Source organism: Phocoena phocoena, chromosome 6 (genome assembly GCF_963924675.1).
Source record: "Phocoena phocoena chromosome 6, mPhoPho1.1, whole genome shotgun sequence".
Taxonomy (NCBI): Eukaryota; Metazoa; Chordata; class Mammalia; order Artiodactyla; family Phocoenidae; genus Phocoena; species Phocoena phocoena.
In genome coordinates this window covers 22,862,310-22,886,438 of record NC_089224.1, presented here as the reverse complement: position 1 = coordinate 22,886,438, position 24,129 = coordinate 22,862,310, and the positions used below count along the sequence as shown (strand labels likewise).

The 24,129-nt window shown below is 41.7% G+C and overlaps 1 protein-coding gene across 1 annotated transcript in view; it reads right to left on the bottom strand.

Annotated features, from left to right (window-relative positions):
• SHC3 (SHC adaptor protein 3) overlaps positions 1 to 24,129 on the bottom strand; it is a 150,891-nt gene that overhangs the window by 26,430 nt on the left and 100,332 nt on the right. The window contains exons 7-9 of the mRNA XM_065879112.1: positions 14,732 to 14,858; positions 2,964 to 3,114; positions 1,918 to 2,005 (exon numbers count right to left, since the gene is read on the bottom strand). Of these exons, the coding sequence (XP_065735184.1) occupies positions 1,918 to 2,005; positions 2,964 to 3,114; positions 14,732 to 14,858 (366 nt within the window). The remainder of the gene's footprint in view (positions 1 to 1,917; positions 2,006 to 2,963; positions 3,115 to 14,731; positions 14,859 to 24,129) is intronic.

Below are 24,129 nucleotides of genomic sequence, written 5' to 3'. Positions count from 1 at the left end.
AATGAATAAGTTGCTGATGACAGCCCTTTCCCACTTCAGACATTGGCAAGTGCTGAGTCGGGGGCAGGGAGACACACCCTCCCTGGTGTTGGTACCCAGAGTTCAGTTTCATTTAAGGGAAATGGCTTCCAGCAGGTCAATAAGGAACATTTGTATTTGTTCTATGGAAAATATATTTATTGCTTACAAATAAGAACTTGAAATTTATTTATTCTCTTTACACAAAAACTTGTGCTCATTTTTGCCCTGGTGAACTTCTTACATTGTCTGTTTTTGATCTGGCTGGAATAACTTGAACATAAAAAAAGACCTCATTTTCAAATAAACCTGATGAATTTTCAATAGAGTAAATATCTCATGTAAGTAATGTGTCTCCTTTAATCGTTAGCAGTTATATGTTTATGTACACAATTGCTGTATAATACTTTTTAAATGTGTATAGAACAAAGATGAAAAATATTTTTTAAAAAAAGTGCCTCTGGCAAAGTTATAACTTTAATGTGCTATTTCCATCCTATTCTGAGATAGAGCCATGTGGTGTACTGACTGGGTTTTAGGGATTACTGGCTGGGCAGTATGGATGGGTCATCTTTCAGCTGGGGCAGGCAAGACATGAAATTCTTTCATCGGGGGAAATTTTAAAAATATATTGACAAGGGCTTCCCTGGTGGCGCAGTGGTTGAGAGTCCGCCTGCCGATGCAGGGGACACGGGTTCGTGCCCCGGTCCGGGAAGATCCCACATGCCGCAGAGCGGCTGGCCCCGTGAGCCGTGACCTCTGAGCCTGCACGTCCGGAGCCTGTGCTCCGCAACGGGAGAGGCCACAACGGTGGGAGGCCTGCGTACCGCAAAGAAAAAAAAAAAAAAAAAAAAAAAATATATATATATATATATATACACACACACACACACACACACACATATATATATATATATATATAGTTAATTACTCGCCAGAACAAATGTCAATAATGAATGGAAAAGCCTTAATGTTAAACCAACAAATGTAAATTTCTATACCCAGAAGTGTACATTGGATCTTAGCTCATTTGGCACTCCATCTCCTCCAGGCCCTGAACAGTTAGTATTCAGGGCCCCAGAGCTATTGAAAGTTATAGAAATGTTTGAGGTGGGAAAAAGTTTAAAATTAAAAAGGACTTTAAAAATGTATGTATACATACACACACATATATGTATGTGTAGAAATAACTGTCTAGAGAATAGAAACATGTTAGCAGTTAGTTTAAACTAAATGGTCCTTCAATAGCCATATAATTTTTAATGTGGGAGTTAGGTGCGTGCTAAGAGGTTGAATAAGAGGTGGAAGTGTCCTCTGACAGGACCCAGGGCTTGTGAGGGATTTTTATCCCTGGTACTATCTCTGCCAAGGGCCGGCATTGCTCCACTCTTCCTGAAGCTGACCCTGGAGAGGGAAGGCAGGGGTGAGGCAAGGAGCGGAAAGCTACAAGCTACTGTTGGGAGCCACCGGGGTTCAGCCCTGCTGGGGAGCTGAGGGACAACACAAAGCACGCCCCACAGTCTCCCAAGCCAGCCCCGTTTGAAATGGGTACAGGTGCCCCTGGGGAGGTGAATGCCTCATCCCCTGGGCAGTCAAGCCCTCCTGCCAGAGAAAGGCCTTAGGAGGAAAGTCTCAGGGTGCAGGAAGCACTGGGGCGGGTGGGGGCAGTGAGCTGGTCCTGGTGCCAGGGGCGGCATCATCTGATGTGTGCCCTCAGACATGCCCGACAGCCATTATTTCTATTTGTATGATCTGGCTGGGAATCTGCAGCCACACCCACAGCAGGTATTTCCAGTGGGTCACTCTGCCACTCCACAGGAGAGGAACTACCCACTAGGGAGCACGTCACTTTCGAAAAGTATTTTTTATGTTTCTTGTCCACCTCGCCTTGCCTCTCACCTTGCCTCACAGGTGTTTGCTGCCAGTCTTCGCCAAGCGGGTCTCCTAAGTGTCTCCCCTGGTAGTAAGTTTGCTCTTTTCCTGCAAACTATAGACATATATAAATACACAGAGTGAAAAAGGCATCCTCTTCTTGTTTCTGCATCTTTAAAAGCCATAGTACAGTAGAAGGGCCTTCAATGGCCAATGGATTGCATGCTTATTACACCCAATTTTCCCCTCATGCCTCTCGGTTGGCATTAAGATTTGGGGAATAAGTTTGTGTGGGTGTAAGAAAGAGGCTGTATCTCATCAAAACTACAAATGCCCCCTGTTTTCATTACCCCCCACATCCCTTCCCTAAGTGTGACCATAAATTGAGCTCTTTTACGTGTAGCCACATCACTCAACATGACCTAAAATAGATTTCAGTTAAAGATTATCTATGTGTCAGAACATGCTTCCCACCCAGCACATACATCCATAACCATTCATGCCTTGGCAAGTCCACCTTGCTGATTCCTTCTCAGTGTTAGAGCTACTGACACTTGGTTTCAATGTTATTTGCCACTCTCATTGGTGTCATTGTCATTCACATAAGGTAGGTGACATAAAAAATTCCCTATAACGAAGAGATATCATGGAGATACCATAACTCTAGAAAACGAATGCCTTACTAGAATTTCGAGTTAGAGGGAAAATCAGGGAAATGCGCAAAACAGAAAAACTCAAAAAAATCTCATGTTAAAGGCTTACATCCACTCTCCTTTCAGAGAACCCAAAGCACCCCAGGCCTTTTAGAAGTCTTGAACTCTCTCTTTTCCTCATTAAGTTCACAGTAGAATGGGATTTGTGCTAGGATGAAGAGGGAACTCCCAGACTCAGGAATCACAATATAGCTCCAAGGCATTTGACGTTAAAACAAAAGCTTCCCCTACTTGTCTGCTTTGTGGAATTCAAGGGGGAAAAGTTTGTGAGTTTTTCTGTCTGGACCTGAAAATATAGTTAAAGAAAGCAAAAGGAAAGTTCAGTTAGCCACCATCCAAGGGAAAAGGTATAAGACTCACCTGGGCTGTGTCAGGACCATGGAGTCTGGCTTTCAGTCGAGCATCTACAAAGCCCCCTGGAGGAGGCATCTTGCTTGGAATGCTGTTGTAGTACGGGTGGTCTGCGCCCTCACCCTCCTCTTCAGTCCAGGGCTCATCTAGACTCTGCATTCTGTTAAAAGAGGATTTTCAGGGACTTTAGCCAAAAGTCGAGCTTGCAGTCAAAACCAAAAAATCTAATGTTAGTAATTGTTGACCCAGAAAGCAGAGTTTAGTCACTGCCCCTTTAACCATCTAGGTCTCAGGCATATATATAAAGCAGATGAGTGGTTTGGCCAAATATCCCTGACTTATTCACAGTTCTACCCTTTAGGAAATTCTGGTCATATTTGAAACAGGAAAGAACTCCTTTTTTAAAATTACATATTAATAAGGAAAAATATAATTCATATGTAAGGATAACCAGTTTCTCAAGGCATAGACACACATTTTAGTACATTATGAAATTTACCCAAAACAAAATTAACTTTAAAATGGAGATTTAGTGACATCAGGGAAAATGGCAGAGTAAGGACCTCTGAAAATTCTCTCCTCTGTAATAGCAACAAGAAAGCTAGCAAAGAAAATTTCATAATCAACTTTTTCATAACTCTGGAAATTAACCAGAAGCTTGTAGCAACCTAGAGCATGTTTATTAAACAAACAAAAAACCACAAACAGCTGTCAGAACAACAGCTTTGTTGCATTTTAGCTTGCTTTATTGTCATCTCCATGGTAGCCTTAAAAACCCAAATCCCACAGTCACAGTGAAAACCAGCAGCCTAATAGCCATGGGAGGGGGCAAAAGAGCATTGAGGCTCCTTCAAAGCCCTATTCCCAGAGAACAGTCATTATTACGCTTCTGGTCATTCTCCAGCATCCTCCACTCCAAAGGTTGTCTTTATTTGACTTGATTCAGAGCTTGTCCAGGGAACATAGCTTCTTCCCCAGGGTCATTTGTCAAAAACAATTAGAGGCACTTCTTTAACATTGTGGCTCCCTCAAACAGTAGATAACATCTGGGATAAAGAGTGAGCTAATCAGAAAGCTTAAAAGAAAAGCTGGGAAATAATAAGCTTTGACATAATTCTGGCAATCTAGAAGGCTACATGTATACGAGGGCTGTTTTCATGGCCAGGGTTCTGTTCCTGCTCAGAAAAGATGTAAAAAAGCTCTAGTTCTCACCTGTGACTGACTTTGAAGCTTTGCACAAGCAGGAAGTAAAAGCTAACGCAGAGTTGTCAGCTGCCTGAGTGTTGAAGGAGTTCCTCAACACACACACAGACCCCCTCAGCAAAATCTGTGGGACTTAGTGGTTTCAGACATTTAAGGAAATCTCTTTTCAGTCATTAGCTGTCTAATAAATGAACTGAGCTGAGTTGTCAGTGACCATATATGACAAAAAATACAGACTTTACTAAGTTAGTTTAGAAAAGTCATTACAACAAACAACCACAACAAACAGCAACAACAAATCCTGAGGAGGGGAGAAATCTGACTTCCAGAGTTGTCACACCACGTTATTTTAAATTTCCAATTTCAACAAAAAATTATGGATGCAAAGAAACAAAAAAATTTGGCTCACACACAAGAAAAAAAAGCAATCAACAGAAACTGTCCCTGAGAAAACTCAGGTTTTGGACTAACTAGACAAAGACTTTAAATTAGCTACTTTCAATATGTTCTGAGAACTAAAGGAAACAAAAAATCAAACATGACAATGCTGTCTCACCAAATGGGGAATAACAAAGAGATTCAAATCTAGACACCTCATAATCAAACTGATTAAAGCCAAAGAGAAAGAATCATGAAAGTAGCAAGAGAGAAGCAGCTCATCATATACAAAGGATCCTCAATAATATTAACAGTGGATTTCTTATCAGAACCAATGGAGGCCAGAAGGCAGTGAGATGTCACATTCCAAGTACCAAAAGAAACAGACTATCTACCCAAGAACTCTATATAGGCATAGTTTGTTTTATTGTGCTTCACTTCATTGCATTTCACAGATTTCACAATTTGCATGTTTCACAAATTGAAGGTTTGTAGCAACACTGCACTGAGCAAGTTTTCAGTGCCGTTTTTCCAACAGCATTTGCTCACTTCCTGTGTCTGTGTCACATTTTGGTAATTTTCACAATATTTCAAACATTTTCATTATTCTTATATTTGTTATGGTCATCTGTGATCAGTGATCTCTGACGTTACTATTGTAATTGTTTTGGGGTGCCACAAACTTCATCCATATAAGATGGCAAACTTAATCAATAAATGTGTGTTCTGACTACTCCACTAACTGACTCTTCCCCTATCTTTATCCCTCTTCTCTGGCCTCCTTATTCCCTGAGACACAACAGTATTGAAATTAGGCCCATTAATAACCCTGCAATGGCCCCTAAGTGTTCAAATGAAAGGAAGAGTCATATGTCTCTCACTTTAAATCAAAAGCTAGAAAAGATTAAACTTTGTGAGGAAGGCATGTCAAAAGCTGAGACAGTCCAAAAGCTAGGCTTCTTGTGCCAAACAGTTAGCCAAGTTGTGAATGCAAAGGAAACATTCTTGAAGTAAATTAAAAGTGCTACTCCAGTGAACGCATAAATGATAAAAAAGTGAAACAGCCTTATTGCTAATATGGAGAAAGTTTTAATGGTCTGGATAGAATATAAAACCGACCATGACATTACCTTAAGCCAAATCCTAATGTAGAGCAAGTCTAACTCTCTTCAATTCTATGAAGGCTAAGAAAGATGAGGAAGCTGCAGAAGAAAAACTTGAATCTAGCACAGGTTGTTTCATGAGGCTTAAGGAAAGAAGCCATTTACATAACATCAAAGAGCAAGGTAAAGCCCCAAGTGCTGATGTAGAAGCTGCAGCAAGTTATCCAGAGGATCTAGCTAAGATAATTAATGAAGGTGGCTACACTAAACAACAGATTTTCAGTGCAGATAAAATAGCCTCATATTGGAAGGAGATTCCATCTAGAAATTTCACAGCTAGAGAGAAGTCAATGCCTGGCTTTAAAACTTCAAAGGACAGACTGACTCTCTTGTTAGGGGCTAATGCAGCTGGTGACTTTAAGTTGAAGCCATTGCTCATTTACCATTCTGAAAATCCTAGGGCCCTTGAGAATTATGCTAAATCTGCTCTGCTTATGCTCTATAAATGCAACAACAAAGCCTGGATGACAGCACATCTGTTTACAGCATGGTTAACTGAATATTTCAAGCTCACTATTGAGGCCTACTGCTTGGAAAAAAGATTCCTTTCAAAATATTACTACTCAATGGCAATGCACCTGGTCACCCAAGAGCTCCGATTGAGATGCCAATGAGATTAATGTTGTTTTCATGCCTGCTAACACAACATCTATTCTTCAGCCCATAGATCAAGGAGTAACTTCAATTTCAAGTCTTAGTTTTTAAGAAATGCATTTCATAAAGCTGTAGCTGCCATACATAGTTATTCCTCTGATCGATCTGAGCAAAGTCAATTGAAAACTTCTGGAAAGAATTGACCATTCTAGATGCCATCAAAAACACTCATGATTCATGGAAAGAGGTAAAATCATCACCATTAACAGGAGTTTGGAATAAGTTAATTCCAACCCTCATGGATGACTTTGAGGGGTTCAAGACGTCAGTTGAGGAAGTAACTGCAGATGTGGTGGAAATAGCAAGAGAACCAGAATTAGAAATGGAGCCTGAAGATGTGACTGAATTGCTGGAATGTTATGATAAAAATTTAATGGATGAGGAGCTGCGCCTTAGGGATGGGCAAAGAGAGTGGTTTCTTGAGATGGAATCTACTCCTAGTGAAGATGCTGTGAAGATTGTTGAAATGACAACAAAGGGTTAGAATGTTATATAAACTTAGCTGATAAGCAGTGGCAGGGTTTGAGAGGAGTGACTCCAATTTTGAAGGTAAATCTGCGAGGGAAATGCTATCAAACAGCATCACATGCTACAGAGAAATCATTCATGAAAGGAAGAGTCAATCAGTGTGGCAAAATTCATTGTTTTCTTGTTTTAAGAATATGTCACAGTCACCCCAACCTTCAGCAACCATCACCCCCTGATCAGTAAGCGACCATCAACACTGAGGCAAGACCCTCTACCAGCAAAAAGGTTGCAACTCGCTCAGATGATGGTTAGCAATAAAGTTTTTAGCAATAAAGTATTGATAATTAAGGTGTGTGCATTATTTTTTAGACATAATACTATTGCACACTTAATAGACTACAGTATATTGTAAACATAACTTTTTTTTTTTTTTTTTTTGTGGTACACGGGCCTCTCACTGTTGTGGCCTCTCCCGTTGCGGAGCACAGGCTCCGGACGCACAGGCTCAGCGGCCATGGCTCACAGGCCCAGCCGCTCCGCGGTATGTGGGATCCTCCCGGTCCGGGGCACGAACCCGTGTCCCCTGCATTGGCAGGCGGACTCCCAACCACTGCGCCACCAGGGAAGCCCAAACATAACTTCTAAATGTACTAGGAAACCAAAAAATTTGTGTGACTTGCTTTATTGTGCTATTCACTTTATTGCAGTGGTCTGGAAGCAAACCCTCAATATCTCTGATGTATGCCTGTAGCCAGCAAAACTATCCTTCAAAATGAATCAAAAGTTAAAACAGTGCCAGATAAATAAAAACCTAGAAAATTCATCACTAACAAATCTGCACTACGAAAAAATACTAAAGGAAGTACTTCAGGCTAAAATGAAATACACTAAACAATAATGCATGTCACGTGAAAAAATAGAGGATAATGGTAAAGTTAAATACATAGGCAAATATTAAAGCAGTATAAATGTAGTTTTTGTCCATAACTCTTTTCCTCTCCTCTCTGATTTAAAAGACAACTGAATAAAGCAATAATTATAAACCTGTGTTGATGAGCACTCAATGTATAAATATGGAATCTTCATAACATAACAGCACAATGTAAGGTGGAGAAATAGAGCCACATAGGAGCAAAGTTTTTGTATATTACTGCATTTAAATTGGTGTTAATCTGAACTAACTTGTTACAAATTAAGATGTTAGTTGTAATCCCCAGGGCAACCACTAAGAAAATAACTTTTAAAAGACAGTTTAAAAAAAACAAGGTAATGAAAAGAGTTCACTCATAAAATATTTATTTGACACCAAAGAAAGCAGTTATGGAGAAAGAAAGGGACAAAAAAATGACATAACACATATAGAAAAAACTAGCAAAATGTCAGGTAAAATCCTAATTTATCAGTAATTACATTAAGTGTAAATACATTAAACACTCCAATTAAAAAACAAAGATTGGCAGAATGGATTTTTACGATAACGTGATCTGACTATATGCTTTCTACAAGAGACACATTTTAGATTGAAAGGCATTTTAGATTTAAAGATTTAGGTTGAAAGTAAAAGGATGTAAAAAGGTATTTCATGCAAACAGTAACCAAAAGAGAGCTATGGTAACTCTACTAATGTCGGACAAAATAGACTTCAAGACAAAATGTTTACTAGAGACAAAGATAAAAGAACAACCAGTCAAGAAGATACAATAATTATAAAGCTATATGTACTTCACAACAGACCCTAAACTATATGCAGCAAAATCTGACAGAATCAAAGGGAGAAATAATGCAGTACTAATATTTGAAGACATCAATACCCACTTTCAATAATGGATAGAACAACCAGAGAGAAGATTGGGAAATAGAAAATTGAACACTATACATCAACTAGACCTAACAGACATCTATGGAACACTCCAATAACAGAATATAAATTTTTCTCGAGTCCACATGTAACATTCTCCAGGATAGACCATATGTTAAACCACAAAACAAGACTCAAAATTTTTAAAAGATTAAAATCATACAACATATGTTTTCAGACCATAATGGAATTAAAGCAGAAATCAATACTAGAAAGAAATTTGGGACATTCACAGATATGTAGAAATTAAACAACACATGCCTAAATAACAAACGGATCAGAAAGTCAATCACAGGGAAATTGGAAGAAACTTTCAGGTGAATAAAAACAAAAACAACATACCAATACTTATGGGCTGAATGTAAAGCAGTGCTTAGAGGGAAATTTATGAACTGTAAATGCCTATATGATAACAGACAATCTCAAATCAATAACCTGACCTTCTACTTTAATAAACTAGAAAAATAAGAGCTAAACCCAAGGCAAGCAGAAGGAAGAATAATAAATATTAAGGTAGAAATAAATAAAATAGTTAGTAGAAAATCAATAGAGAAAAGCAATGAAACCAAGAGTTGGTTCTTAGAAAGATCAACAATATTGACAACTCTACAGCTAGACTGACCAAGAAAAAAGAGAGAAGACTCAAATTACCAAAACTAGGAAGGAAAGAGGAAAGACTGCTACCAACCACACAGAAATTAAAAGGATTATAAGAGAAACTATTAAAAATCATATGCCAACAAATTAGATAACCTAGATGAAATGGAAAAATTCCTACAAAGACTCAATCTACAAAATGATTCAAGAAGAAATAGAAAATCTAAACAGAACTGGAAGAAATAGAAAATCTAAACAGAACTGTAACAGATAAAGAGATTAAATTAGTAATCAAAATCTTGCATCCCAAGAAAAGCCCAGAATCATATGGCTGGCTTCTTGGTGGTTTCTATCTAACATCTAAAGGAGAATTAACAGCAATTCTTCATAACTCTTCCAAAAAAATAGAAGAGGACAGAAGTTTCCAAACTCAGTCTATGATGCCAGTATTACTCTGATATGAAAACCAGACAAAGACACCACAAGAAAAACAAAACAAAACTGCAGACCAATATCTCTTATGAATATGGATTGAAAACAAAATATTAGCAAACCAAGTCCAGCAACATAAAAAAAGAGTCATATACCATGACTGAGTGGGATTTCTTCCAGCAATGTAAGATTGGTTCAACGTTCAAAAATCAACTAATGTAATATGTCATACCAGTAGAATAAAAACAAATACCAGATACTCATCTCAGTAGACACAGAAAAATCATTTGACAAAATCCAACACTTTTCCATGATAAAAACCCTCAAAAAACTTGGAATAGAAGGGCATTTTCTCAACCTGAAAAAGCATCTATGAAAATCCCACAGCTAAGAACACAATTAATGGTGAAAGTCTGAATGCTTACCTCCTAAAATTAGGAACATGACAAGGTTGTCCTGTCTTTCCACCTCTATTCATTGTACTAGAGATTCTAGCCAGGATAATTAGATAATAAAAAGAAATAAAATAATTCAGATTAGGAAGTAAGAAGTAATAAAACTATATTTATTTGCACAGGACATGATCTTGTACATAAAAAATACTAAGGAATACACACACACACACACACACACAAATGATTAGAGCTAATAAATGAATTCTGTAAGTTTGCAGGATACATAATGAATATGCAAAAATCAATTGTAATTTTATACATTAACAATGAAAAACTAAAATTAACAAGCAATTCCTTTTATTATAGTATCAAAAAGAATAAAAGATTTATTCTTTTGGTAGTAAAAATTATCAAAGCAAGTGCAAGACTTATACAATGAAAATTACAAAATGCTGTTGAAAGAAATTAAAGAAACTCTAAATAAATGGAAAGACATCCTGTGTTCAGGGATTGGAAGACTAAATACTGTTAAGATGGAAGTACTCCTCAAATTGGTCTATGGATTCAAGACAATATCTATAAACATCCCAAGTGCCTTTTTTGTAAAAGTAGACAAGCTATGCTAAAATTTATTTGAAATTGCAAGGGGCACAGAGTAGTGAAAACAATCTTGACAAAGAAGAATGTAGTTGGAAGACTTATACTTCCTGATTTCAAACTAACTATAAAGCCATACTATTCAAGGCTATGTGGTACTGGCATAAGGACAGACATACAAATCAATGGAATAGAATTAAGAGCCCATAAATAAACCCATACATTTATGGTCAATTGAATTCAACATGGATGCCCAGACAATTCAATGTGTGAAATAGTCTTTTCAGCAAATGGTGCTGTGACAACTGGATAGCCATTTGTGAAAGAATGAAGTTGGACCCTTACCTCACACCATATACAAAAATTAAGTCAAATGGATTAAAGACCTGAAAATAAGAGCTAAAACTTAGGAAAAAACATAGACGTAAACCTTCATGACCTTGGATTAGGCAATGTTTCTTACATATGACACCAAAACAAAAGCAACCAAAGAAAAAATAAGTACATTAATTGGACTTCATCAAAATTAAAAACAATTGTGCTTCAAAGGACATTATCAAAAAAATGTGAAGACAACACAAAAAATAGGAGAAAATATTTGCTAATCATATATCTGAAAAGAGACATATCTACAATATATAAAGAATTTCTATACAAGTCAACAATAAAAAGACAAATAACTCAATCTTAAAAATGAGCTAAGGATTTGAGCAGACCTTTCTCCAAAGAAGATATACAAATAGCCAATAAGCACATGAAAAGATGCTTGATATCATTAGTCAACAAGAAAATGCAAATCAAAACCACAATCAGAGACCACTTTGTACTCACTAGGATAGCTAAAATCAAAATGATGGACAATAACAAATGTCAGTGAAATTGGAACTTTCATACATTGCTGGTGAAAATATAAAATGGTACAGCCGCTTTGGAAAACAGTTTGGTAGTTTCTCAAAATTTTAGCATAGAGTTCCCATATGACTGAGCAATTCAGCTCCTAGTTGAATTGAAACATCTGTCCACACAGGAACTTGTACACATCTTCATAGCAGCGTTATTCATAAGAACTAAAAGGTGAAAATAACCCAATGTCCATAAACTGATGAATGAATAAACAAAAGGTAACATATGCATACAAAGGAATATTATTCAGCCCTAAAAAAATGCCATACTGATACATGCTACTATATGGATTAACCTTGAAAACATTCCAGTAAGTGAAAGAAGTCAGGCACATATCGTATGATAACATTTATATAAAATGTCCAGAATTGGCAAATCAATAAAGACAGAAAGTAGAGTAGTGGTTGTCTGGAAAAAGGGGGTTGGAAAATGGGGAGTAACTGCTAATGAGTATGGGGTTTCTTTCTGGGGTGATGAAAAATGTTCTGGAATTAGATAGTGGTGATGATTGTACTTGTGCTATCTTTGACAATACTAAATACCACAGAATTGTATATTTTTAAAGGGTAATTTTATCATAAACTATATATCAATTTTTAAAAAAATAATAAATGGAGCTTTGGCTACATTTGAATTCTCTTTCATTGTCTTCTCTGGTTTTGTGTTGAAAATAACCTTGGAGTTCTGCAAGAAAAATCAGAGGAAAAAATCTTCTAAGGAAAATCATACCATACCAAAAAACCCATTCATTTAAAAGTATTATTTTTTATTTCTAGTTGGAGATGGGTGATGAATCCAGATCACAGAGTCTCTCCCCCAATAATTAATACAATGAACAAAAAATTATTCACGAATAAGTAAAGCCATCCACTCACTAGCAGCAAGAGAAGAAGGAAAGAGGAAGTCATGTGCCACCAACATGAAACTTTGAGATGCTGGGGCAGCTTGCTGGAACCTAATGCTGCCCCACTCACTCCACGCTCACCTGTCCCCAGCTCTACTCCAAGGAATGTGAACAAAGAAGCTGACTGTGCCAATTCTCATACCTCCAGCTCATGCCCAATTTGAAGAGAAATGGCCTGAGCAAGTGATCAGAAAACCCAAGGAGAACTGCTCACAAATAGAACCTCCTGTTTTGCTGGCCCCTGGGAAATCTAGAAGGAAAATGGGCCAGTGCCCTCCACAGTCCAGGGTCCCCATAACAGGGCAGGGAGAGGAAGAGGGACATGGCAGCTGGAAGCAAAGTGCATTCTCTCATGGCCCAGGATGTCCCCAGCTGGGACAGAAGGTGGTGCATTCCCACCTGTTCCCTGGATCTCAGACCTGCTCAGTGGACACAACAAGCAGTTTGTCAGACAAGATGAGACTGATATCAGGGAACACAGGTCCCCTTGTTCCTGCTCTGCTTTAGAAATGTTATACCATTACTTGCACATTGGGTTGAAAGTTTTCTCGGTAGATAAGATCTCTCTACTTCATTCTCTTTCTCCAAAACTTCTCCAAACTTTATTATATAGAAACATACAGGACTTCATACCTTAAGTATATTTCTGGAGAAGCATGGTAGTTCAATTAACTCCCCCCACTCATTTTTTGACATATTATTTTAATAGGATTTATTTGACTTCTTTGCAACATTTCAAAAGTACAGAAAAGCCTAAATTAATATAAAAGCCACCTACACATCCACCACTGAGATTAAACAAGTGTGAACATTTTGCTATATTTGATCCCTTTCTTTTAAAGAAATAAAACTTGTCAAACTTGCTTTGGATGAAAAAATACGTGATATTAACTGTAAAATGCTAATGGTAGAATCTAGACGGTGGGTATACAGGTATTCCCCGCAAATTCTTTTTGTATATTGGAACACTGTTGTTATAAAATGTTAGGGAGGAAATACACTTAACAAAATCAGTTAAAGCCCACCCGTGTCCCTGTCATCCTCCGATGTCCTAGAGTTGGTATGTAATATTCTTGCATGTTTTTATACTCTTTATACACATGCACTTATCCATAAACTATATATACAATTTTTTATGTGTTTTTAAAATTTCCATAGATGGTTCATATCCTTTTCTTTATCAACCGGGAAAAAAATGGGGCCTTCACAGGCACCTCCAGAATGAATGTCTTAACAGAAATTTTCCAGTGGATGAAGGAAAAAAAATTAAAATTCTCTTTCAAGAAAGGTGAAGACTTCAGAGAGATGAAAGGAGACTTCATAATAATGAAGGTAGAGGAGGCACTGCCTTCACAACTAAGTCCTGGAATGTGGCTGCAGAAGTTGGAGAAAACATTAAAAGTAAATTCAGGAGAAATAAAGTTTTATTGACAGTGAACACACCATTGTAATAGGCTTTCAATAAGACAGGTGACTGAATAACCAACATGCCCCATATTATTTTTTTTTAATGCTGCATGGAATATTCTTATGTCCTAAGGAATCTCAAGGGTAGACGCTGAACATTTTTTATAATAAACTAAACATTTCACAATTCCTGTTTACATTTACTATTTCAGTTAACACTTAAAATACTGCCAAGCCACTATTATTCCTATTTTACAGAGAAAACTGCTGAGACCCAGACTGGTTAAAGAACTTGTCCAGGACCACACAGGCCATCAAGTCTGAAAGCTACGAAAGCCAATAAAGCAGAATCAATGCTCGTCATTCCAAGCGGAGTGCCTCACGAAGGGAGCCTCTGAATCGGGACTTTGGCTAACCCTGAGGACAAGGACAATGGGACAGGTGGAACCTGTGGTGACACTGACCCAAGGAGGCAACATGTGGAAACATCACGTGCTTGCAGAAGAAACAGAACAAAAACATATTACAATGTTTTTTTTTTTTTGTAACCTTGGCTACTGTCACTATAGTTTCAAGAAAATGTTTTTCTAAACATTGGGAGCATCGCCCATATGTCGGCTTCCATCTGTCAGTTTCCTGTGCCATGGCCCAGCACCAGTCAGGTGTCTCCGGGCCCAGGAAGCCCTGGGATTAACTGTGTCTGTGCAGAGCGCTCCTCGGGGAGGTGGTTTTGTGGTTTCCTCCTTTTAAGTGTTTTTAAGAGGAAAGGTCAGAAAATGCAGAGAGGCCATTGCAAACGGTGTCACAGCGCTACTCACCGGTCGTGGAGAGCAGGAATCTTGGAAGGACACTGCAAATATTGCTTAAACCGGAGCTCAAAGGCTTGTCCGATGGAGCCGATGACCTCCTGGGCCAGCCCGTCACAGCATTCCAGAATGTGACAAGCTGTAGGAGCAAGGGACACAGGCTCATTAGAGACAGACACTGGAGCTACCCAGGCTCCTCCTTCCTGAGGGTGAAAGCCCGCAGCCTAGGGAAGAAGAGAGGGACAAGGAGGTGCCTTTCATGACATGTCCTGTCAGCTCTGTGTGCAGCTTAATCCCTGAGAGCCCCCAGCACTATCGTTTCACCGAGATCCATTTCTTAATAGCCTATTCTCTCCAAAAATAAAGGTTCTATTTGTAAGTACGTTTTAACATTTTTAAGTTCAACTTGATTGCTCTTCTATTGCTTTAGAGTCTATAAAATATCAACTCAGAACTTAGTAGGGAAACAGGGTTTGGAAGGAAACCTTAACAAGACAAAGAACCTGATAGTAACAAGAAATGAACCCCTTTAAGACCCCGTGAGGCTTAACAAATGGACTTAAACTGGCTCTTATTGAATGAATCCTGAGGTATCGGATGGACTTAGAGCAAGCTGTTTGCTTACTTCCTAGTGGGAGTAAAGTGTCACCACCAGACGTGGCAACTCAAAGCAATAAGATCAACAACCTTGTAAGATGAGTTTAAAGGGATATTAATTAACCACTATGACCATCCCACCACATGCCACCTGCATCTACACTGGACGAGACTGGATATTCATGCCAGTTCTCAGAAAAGGGGTGTTGGCAGCCGGACAAGGACCCCTCAGAGACCTGGAGCAACCTTTAACCCCTTTGGGGTGCCCACTATCATGGTGGCCAGGCTGTGGTGTAATCCATGTGGAACCTTTGGAGAAAAGAGGGTTGAGTGGGGGAAGGCACCGAAGAAGGTCCCATCTCTGCTCTACAAGAAAGTAGAATGTCTTCTCCCCAGATACGCGTCCATGGCATCCCACAGAAGAGTCCCAGACCCTTCAAGTTGTCCCGTGACCAGCATGACATGCTCTGTTACTAATGGGATAAAGGCATCTCCCTGGAGAAAATGACAGATGCATGTGTCACACTCCATCTTTCTCTTGCCACCAGTCAGGATACAATTGTGTTTCAAGGAGGTTCCTCCAGGAGCACGGTGGGTGCCCAGCAGTGAGAAGAGGCATTGCTACAGGGGTAACCATTCCCCAGCAGTGATTAGGGAGATGCAGAAGCATCCCTCTGCTGCAGGAGAAGCGAGCACAGAAAGAGGACTCATTAAGGTGGAAACTGCGAGGGAAGGAACAGAGACATCACCACCTCCACAGTTTGGCCGCTCTTCCATCACGATGCCGCCTTCTACACGCACAAAGACAGCCAGGCACCACAGAGCTCACCCTGATGGCAGCTGCTAGGGTGGGGGGCCTCAGGCTTCTTCTCTCCCCAGGCTCGAGGAGGGAGCATACTCCTGAGGACACAGGGACAAGCATTTCCTGGGAAGAGCAAGTGTAACCGGATTGCTGCTTCAGACTGCAATGCAATCCCTTGGATACATTAGCCCTATCTCAGATATGGCCAAGGGATTTGTCCAAGAAGACAGGTGTCCCGGCTGTATTTTATTATTGAGTATTGATATTGTTTTATGTTATTATCGATATTAGTATTTATTATCAACCCGGTTAGGCACAAAGCAAGGACATATTAAGCAGCTGTTGGAGTCATGCGGTTGTTCGTTAACGGATAGCAGTGGAGGTGTCTTTCCAGCCAATAGGAAGTAGGAGTCTAAGACAGTGAGAGAAAGACACCTGGCTCCCCCACCTGCCCTGTGTTTCCAGCCACACCTGCCCCCTCCACGCAGCATCAGCACCAGCCAAGAGAACTGGCTGGCCAGTACTTTAGAGAAACAGAATAACGACTGCGGACGGGCCAAGAAAGTGAAGCTTATTTTTCTTTTAAGGAGAAAAGCAGTGCCCTAGCCTTAGTGAATAAAGAGCAAGGTTTCTGCAGAGGGGGCCATATGATCAATCCACACGGCCCCCTCACCTTCTACACACTAGAGAGCACAAGGTTGGAAGTGAGACTTCTTTAAATCAGTTCCTGGGACATTGGGAAGATGCAGGGCTCTGGGTGGAAGCACCCTCACTTGGTGAGGGTGGAGCCCTGGTATCTGGTCTAGATACCAGAGGGTGACAGGAACTGCAGATGCAGAATTAAATCACGACTCCAGGCTCTGGGGCCTGGCTCATTCCTCGGTGGACCGTGAAAACGTCATCTGTTGGCTAGGTCTGAGGATCCTTCTGTAGAATGGCCTCTCTGTGTTCCAGAAACCCACTCCAAATCCAGATCTAACCCTGGGCTGACAGTCTCTCTGGACCTGTATTTTCTCTAACTGTTGCAACAGTCTTTCGCTAAAAGCCACTGTCTTCTAACCTCACCTGTGTGACTCAGTGTGTGTTAGGAATGATGAGGTTCTCACCACAGGTAACCATCGGGGCTGCTTGTTTTACATCCCATGAGGAAAGGATGGATGCAGGTGTCATTCATGAGCAAGAAGGAGAACTGGATGAGAGGCAGGTACAGAGTGGTGGGGCCCAGAATCAAGACTCAGAATGATGTTGTAAAACCTAAAACATGGCCCCAAACAAACATAGGAGCAGCAAAATGGGGTCATTCCTCATTCTATCCCTTCTGAAGGGGATGAGCTCTTTGGCAGCGGTGCAGTAGTTGCGGTGGGGGGTCTCTGGGGTGGGGGTTGGGGGTGCTTGTCTGCCCATGCTGGTCTCTCTCTCTGACCAATAAGCAAGGCTGATGTCACTTTCCAGGAAAGCCAGCTCAGACCCCACAGCAGCCAGCTCAGCCCTGACACTAGTGAGGGGACTTCATCAGGTCTCACCACAAAGGCCACTCCCCACCTGGGATGAGCCACTTGAGAGCAGGATGTGCTGCGGCCCTTGTAACCATGCCAGATAGAACTGGGGCACAGCGTCTTTCCTCACACAGCAGCCTCCTAATGGGTTAACCACACATCTTCCCTGCACAGTAGACACTGGCAGATCAGAAGTCCCTCCGCAAGTTTCCCAATGGCTCCAAATAAGTCCAGAGGCCAGTGGCTGTACCTGTTCATCAGTGTTCAAGACTGCCCTGGCCATCTGACTGACAAATGGACTGCAGGCCAACTGGGGCCGCCATTCATCTGAGCTAGCTCTCTGAGCCCTGCCTGGGATGGCTGCTCCGTTAGTCAGCACAGGCAAGTGACGCCACAACAACAAACAGCCCCAGCATCTTAGTGGCTGAAAACAATCCCATTCTCACTTGTTCATTTCTGGGCAACTCTCCAGGTGGTGACCCCATGAACCAAGCTGCTTTGATCTTTCAATTCTGAATTTCAACACAAGGCCTCCTCCCAAGCCAGGGAAGAAAGAGACAGCAGGGCCTTGCACCAGCACTAACTGCGTCATCCATTCTGCTCTCACACAGAACTGTCGCCTGGCTCCTCCTCCACCCAGGAGAGGCTGGTAGTATAGTCTCCTGCGAGGTTGGAAGGAGTGAGGTCAGGACATCAGTGAGCACTAGCAATGCCTATCACATGCACCAAACACCCCAAAAGGCGTTACTTCTGTAAATAAGAAATTGTAAAGATTTTCTCATGCTTACCAGTGAAGCACTCTTTACTATACTGAGCATGTGTCCCAAATATGCATCTACTTATTTATAAATTATGAACATATATTCCTGTGTTAATATAATAGTATGTATATTATAAAAATATCTTTCAAAAGATGTTAAAAATGATACAATAAAGATAAAATAAAGTTCAAGATGTCTTGTTGGCCCTGAAAGCATCACACTGTCATTTATTATCTCAAAGCAAGATAAATATTTTGGGTGAGGTTCATCACTAATGATGATGGATAGAAATTCATCCTTCCATCTTTGAAATATTTTTCTTAATCATTTTGAGTCTGGAGGGGTTGATTCCTTATCTTAGCTGATTAGATTATTGTTGGGGTGGGTTTTTTTGTTTTTTGGGTTTTTTTGCTTTGTAAAAGTAAGACCCCACTTTCCCACCCCTTCTGTGGTCAGGAGCAGCTGACATACAGAAAGGGTGTCACTGGCTCACTGCACCCTTTACATATGACTATGGGGTAATACCCACTCTATCTCAGATCAGTGACTATAGACAGAGGCTCCAGCATGTGTTTCCCACCACAGTGGCTGCTTCCACACCCTGTAGGATGGGCCACCCCACCTCAGTGGGCATTGTTTTCATGGGGCGACTCTGCAAGTATGAGCAGAAAACCTCTCAGGATCTGTGCTGCTCTTTTAAGAAGTCATGACCCCTCCCACCCACACCCACACCAACCCAACTCACACTTCACAGCCATCTGGCCTCCACAAGGCAGCCCAGCCCTTGAAGGGGTCCCATTTCAGACTGTCCCACTGTCCTCTTATCTAGACTCACGGACTCTCCAAGAGTTCAAATTCATAGCCAAGTTCTCTACCAACTGGTGACTGACATAGGGAACCTCGGAGATACCTGGAGTCATTACCTAATCAGAAAAAAATCCTACCAAACAATGACTGCTGTCTCTTCCTCTTAGTGGGCTGATAACTCTCACCCCTTAAAAGGAACACTGAACACCAGTGACTTCTTACCAGAGAAATGGAGACTCCAAACTCAAGCATAGTTTTCAGCCAGCCCTAGTCTGTTCACTTCATATATCCACATGTTCCTCATTGTTCCAGACTTTTTTGATCTGAGACAGGTAAGAACTCCAAGATTCAGCTGCCATGCTCTTAATTAAGAGTTGTTTAATATCTGTTCTAGCCCCAGAGTGGAAAACTAAAACTTTATGAGGAGATAATTTTGCACCTATCAGACTGGCAGGATTTAAAAGTCTGAAAATTCCAAGTGCTGAACAAGAGCTGAAGCCAAGGAGCCCTCCTGTGCCACTTGTGGAATTATAAAGTGAAATAACCATTTTTAAAAAACTGAAGATGTTCCAGAACACAGTGATTTGTCCCAGAGGTATAAACCCTAAGAAAATTCTTGCACATGAGCACAAGGCAAATGTACAAAATATTTACTGCAGACTTCACTCAATAGACACTTATTGAGCACCAACTCTGTACCAGGCTCTGCCCCAGGATCTCCAGATACAGCAAGTAACAAAACAGAGTCCTGCTCTCACCGACCTTACAGTCTAGAAGGTGAACACTGAAAATAAAGAAGGAAAAATATACCATTAGAATGGGTTGAATGGTGCCCCCCAGCAGCCAAAGCCCTGTCTACATCCTGACCCCCTGAACCTGTGAAAAAGAGTCTTTGCAGATGTAATTAAGGACTCAAAATGAGATCATTCTGGATTAGGGTGGGCCCTAAATCCAATTACAAGTGTCTTATAAGGGTCAGAAGAGGAGGTGACACAGACACAGAGGAGGAGGTGATGTGAAGATGGAGGCCAAGATTAGAGTGATGCAGCCATAAGCCAAGGACTCCTGGAGCCACCAGACACTGGAAGAAGCAGGAAGCCTTCCCCGCTGGAACGTTTAGAGGGAGCATGGCTGCTGACACCTTGATTTCAGACCCTTAGCCTCCAGAATTGTGAGAGAGCAAACTTTTGTTGTCTTGAGCCACAAAGTTTGCAGTAATTTGTTACAGCAGTCACAGGAAACTAATAAAACCATAAAGACAATAATGTGAAATAAAGGGGGTGATGAGGATGATGTTGTAGGGTGACATGTAGGATGACCAGGGAAAGCCATATAGGAGGTGGCATCGCAGAAGAAGCCTGAAGGAAGTCAGGGTGTGAGCCATGGGAAGGTCTAGTCTAAGAATGTTGCAGGCATAGGGCTCAACAGGTGCAAAGGCCCTGAGGCAGGTGCTTGCTTGCCATGTTCAAGGAAGAGCCAGAAGATCAGTGGAGCTGGAGTGGAGGTGAGGGGAGATCACAGGAAATGAGATAGGGGATAGAGCAGGAGTGAGCTCACATCATGATGAGTGAGACAGGCAGATACTTTGTGGTGGAAGGAAAGACTTAGCTCTGTGGCTTGTCAAGGTGAGGGGGCTAGGAGGCTTCTGAGCAGAGATGTGCAGCAGGCTGGTAACTACACAAGTCTGACTTTCAGCCAGAAGCTTGGGCTACGCAGGAACATTCATAGTCTTTGGCACAGGGTATTTAGAGCCCAGGGACTGGCTTGTTTATTTAAAAAAAACACAAAAAAAACATGGTTGATGAAAGCCAGATATGGGAAACAACCTAATCATTCACTCACAGGAAAATTAACCTCCCACCACAGTGTTATGAGATGGAATTTAACCTCCTGGCTTAAAAAAATAAATCATTGCTTTCACCTATTATACAGAAGAGGTTTTACTCCTAGGGGAAAGAAAAACCAGAGAAGGTTCTGTATTATTTAAGGAGTTCATACTCTAAGTTTCTCCCGGAGAGTCACCTCCTGCGGCCTACAACTGTCTGAGGCCAGAGGAACCCTAAATTCAGTGTTGAAATGACCGTGAGCTAGTAGAGAAGCCTGGAGAAGAAAGCGCAGCCATGTGAGGCAGTAGTCCACGGGGGGCTTCCCCCTCAAGTCCAATCACCACGTTTCCCCCTTATTCAGGAAATCCTGGGGAAAGGGCAGCAGTATGTGTTAGAAGCTATAACAGCTGAACACTCAGGCCTCTCTACCATCAGGTCAGCACCGTAGGATATGACTTTCCACGCAAGTTCAGGAGTTTCAGAAGGCGCCTGAACAGGGATGCTATTGTGGTTATAAATTATAGGAAGTACATGCCACCTGCAGGCAGCCATATGTCTAATTAGGACATTATTTTTTATGTACTTTTGTGACCCAAACAGTCCATTCTGAACCAATAGACATTAGATTGCAGGGAATGGGAGTCCTTGGGTAGTAATATAGACTCCAATGTGAAAAGAAAATGGTATATTAGGATCCAGCAAAGCCTGATTTTGGGGGCTTTTTATCCTACATATATCAGCAGTCACCTTCCAGGTCTCCTGTCAGACCTGCCTTTCAGCTATAAGGTGCCAACCTCATGAAACTTCCTCATTTGCAATCCCTACCTTCTCAAGATGGTGGTGGTTACCATAGAGCTTAATAACATGGGTCAGAGATCCTTTGCCCTTCCACCAGATTAATTATATAAGCCATGGGTTCTTGATACTAGAGAGAAAAATATAATTTTTTTCTCACTGTAAATACTGCTAGATTATCCAAAAACACACACCAGAATGTATAAACAGGAATCAGTGTGGAAAGGACAAATGATAACAGTGAGGGACTTTGACCCATCTCTGCAGGATTTTGACAGAAGACTATCTGGGCTCCAAATGTGCCTTGATGCCTGCCTGCCTTGAGTAGCTATGCCTGCAGCCAGGGAACCACAATGGGGTCAGCACATCAACTGGGGTCTCTGCGTGGGGAGTTGGATATTTAAGAGTCCAAATAAGAACATTCACTCCCAGAATTTCTTGCTAATCTGACTCCTGCATGGCAGAGGCCATTCTTATTCAATTAAACTCTCTTCCTGGCCTAGGGCAGGAGGAAAGAGAAGAGAGCAGCCAGGGGAGGCCTCCCCCAGCTCCTTGCCGAAGGAGGTAACGGTGGGTGGACACATATCGGATGGAGGCAAAGCCTGCTCTGAGATACTGTTCATGGCCAGATCTATGACTCCCCTCCCTTCCCACACTGCCTCCCAGGAGGCTGGGGCTGCCTGGGTACGTGCAGGAACAGAGATGTGATGGATAAGGAAGGCTGCAAATTCCTGTCGGAGGGCAGGTCTGGTTCCCCTCCCCTGAATCTGAGCTGCCTGGGACAGCTTTGACTAGTCAACTATGACAGAGATGAAGTGGTGCCTGGTCTTTGGCATCCACTTTGGCATCATTGAGCCCAGAGTTGCTATGTGGGAAGTCCTACTGCCCTGATTCAGGGGCCAGTTGGAGGGACCCTGAGACTCCTTGCAGAGGGAGAAGGACCCTTCTGGCTTTGGCTTCTTGTCCTCCCTACCAAGGTCCAAAGCATGGAAGTGAAGTCAGCTTGGACCCTCTAGGCCAGGCCAGCCACTAGCCAAAGACCACCCAGTACCCCACTGATGCCACAGAGAGCAGAAGAATTGGCCAACTGAGCCCTGCCTGGACACTTGATACTTCATCATATCAAAAGATATTTTAAAATTTTAAAATGATGGCTATTAGGCCATTAGGATTTGTTACAGGCAACAGATAACTGGAAGGAGGGAGTGATCCTCTCCTATCAAGCATCTCAAAGGACCCCTATGCTGCTGGTGCCCCCAAAGCACCAGCAACAGCGCAGAGGTCTAGAGTCTGTCTCCACACCAGCACTGCATGCAGGTCCCAAAGGGAGATGGTCCAGCAACCATCGAGCACATGGAGTGGATCCTGATTTCCATGACTTTGAAAAGGTACTGTGGACAGAAGGTGCTGCTGGTTTGCAGCCGTGAAACAAGGTATCAGCTTGTATGCTTCCATGGCCCTAAGTCAAATAGCACAGGGTTAAACTCCTTCAGGGTCTGGACCTAGAGCCTGATTTCTCAGCCCTGGCTGTACATGGGAATCATCTGGAGAGCTTTTAAAACGTACAGTTGCCTGGGTACTCCTCTCTGAGGCCTGAGCATTGAGATTTTTTTAAAGCTCCCCAGGTGATTCTAAAGTATAGTTCATTTTCAGAACCATTGACCTAGGAGCCATTAAGGGTGTAAAAAAAAAAAAGTCTAGGATTACTTGAAGTTAACTTAGAACAAACAAAAATAAAGGAAGAACTTCAACAAGTGTTAACTCTGGGATGAGTGCAGCCTGCCCTCTCCCCCTCCCTCAAGGTTGGTGGGAAAACAGAATGCCAAAATCTCATCTGTGGTGAAATTTTAAAAGAAGAGTAGGGCTTCCCTGGTGGCACAGTGGTTGAGGGTCCGCCTGCCGATGCAGGGGACACGGGTTCCTGCCCTGGTCTGGGAGGATCCCACATGCCGCGGAGCGGCTGGGCCCGTGAGCCATGGCCGCTGAGTGTGCGCGTCCGGAGCCTGTGCTCCACAGCGGGAGAGGCCACAACAGTGAGAGGACTGCGTAGCGCAAAAAAAAAAAAAAAAAAGAAAAGAAGTAGGGTATATATATATATGTATATGGACAGATATAAAACTTCTGCAAAGCCAGCTAGGAAATCTTTACAATGGGTACCTGGGGTAGAGGGTGGGAGGAGGAGGGGAAGCAATGGGTGATAGAGGGAAGTGCCATTTGTAGTGTTACAAACCCCACAGGTGACCTCCATCAGTGAGTTCTAAATTGGAGTTGTGCAGCACCTGGTGGCTGCCTGGATTCAAGTGTAGTGCCCCCTAATCAGCTCACC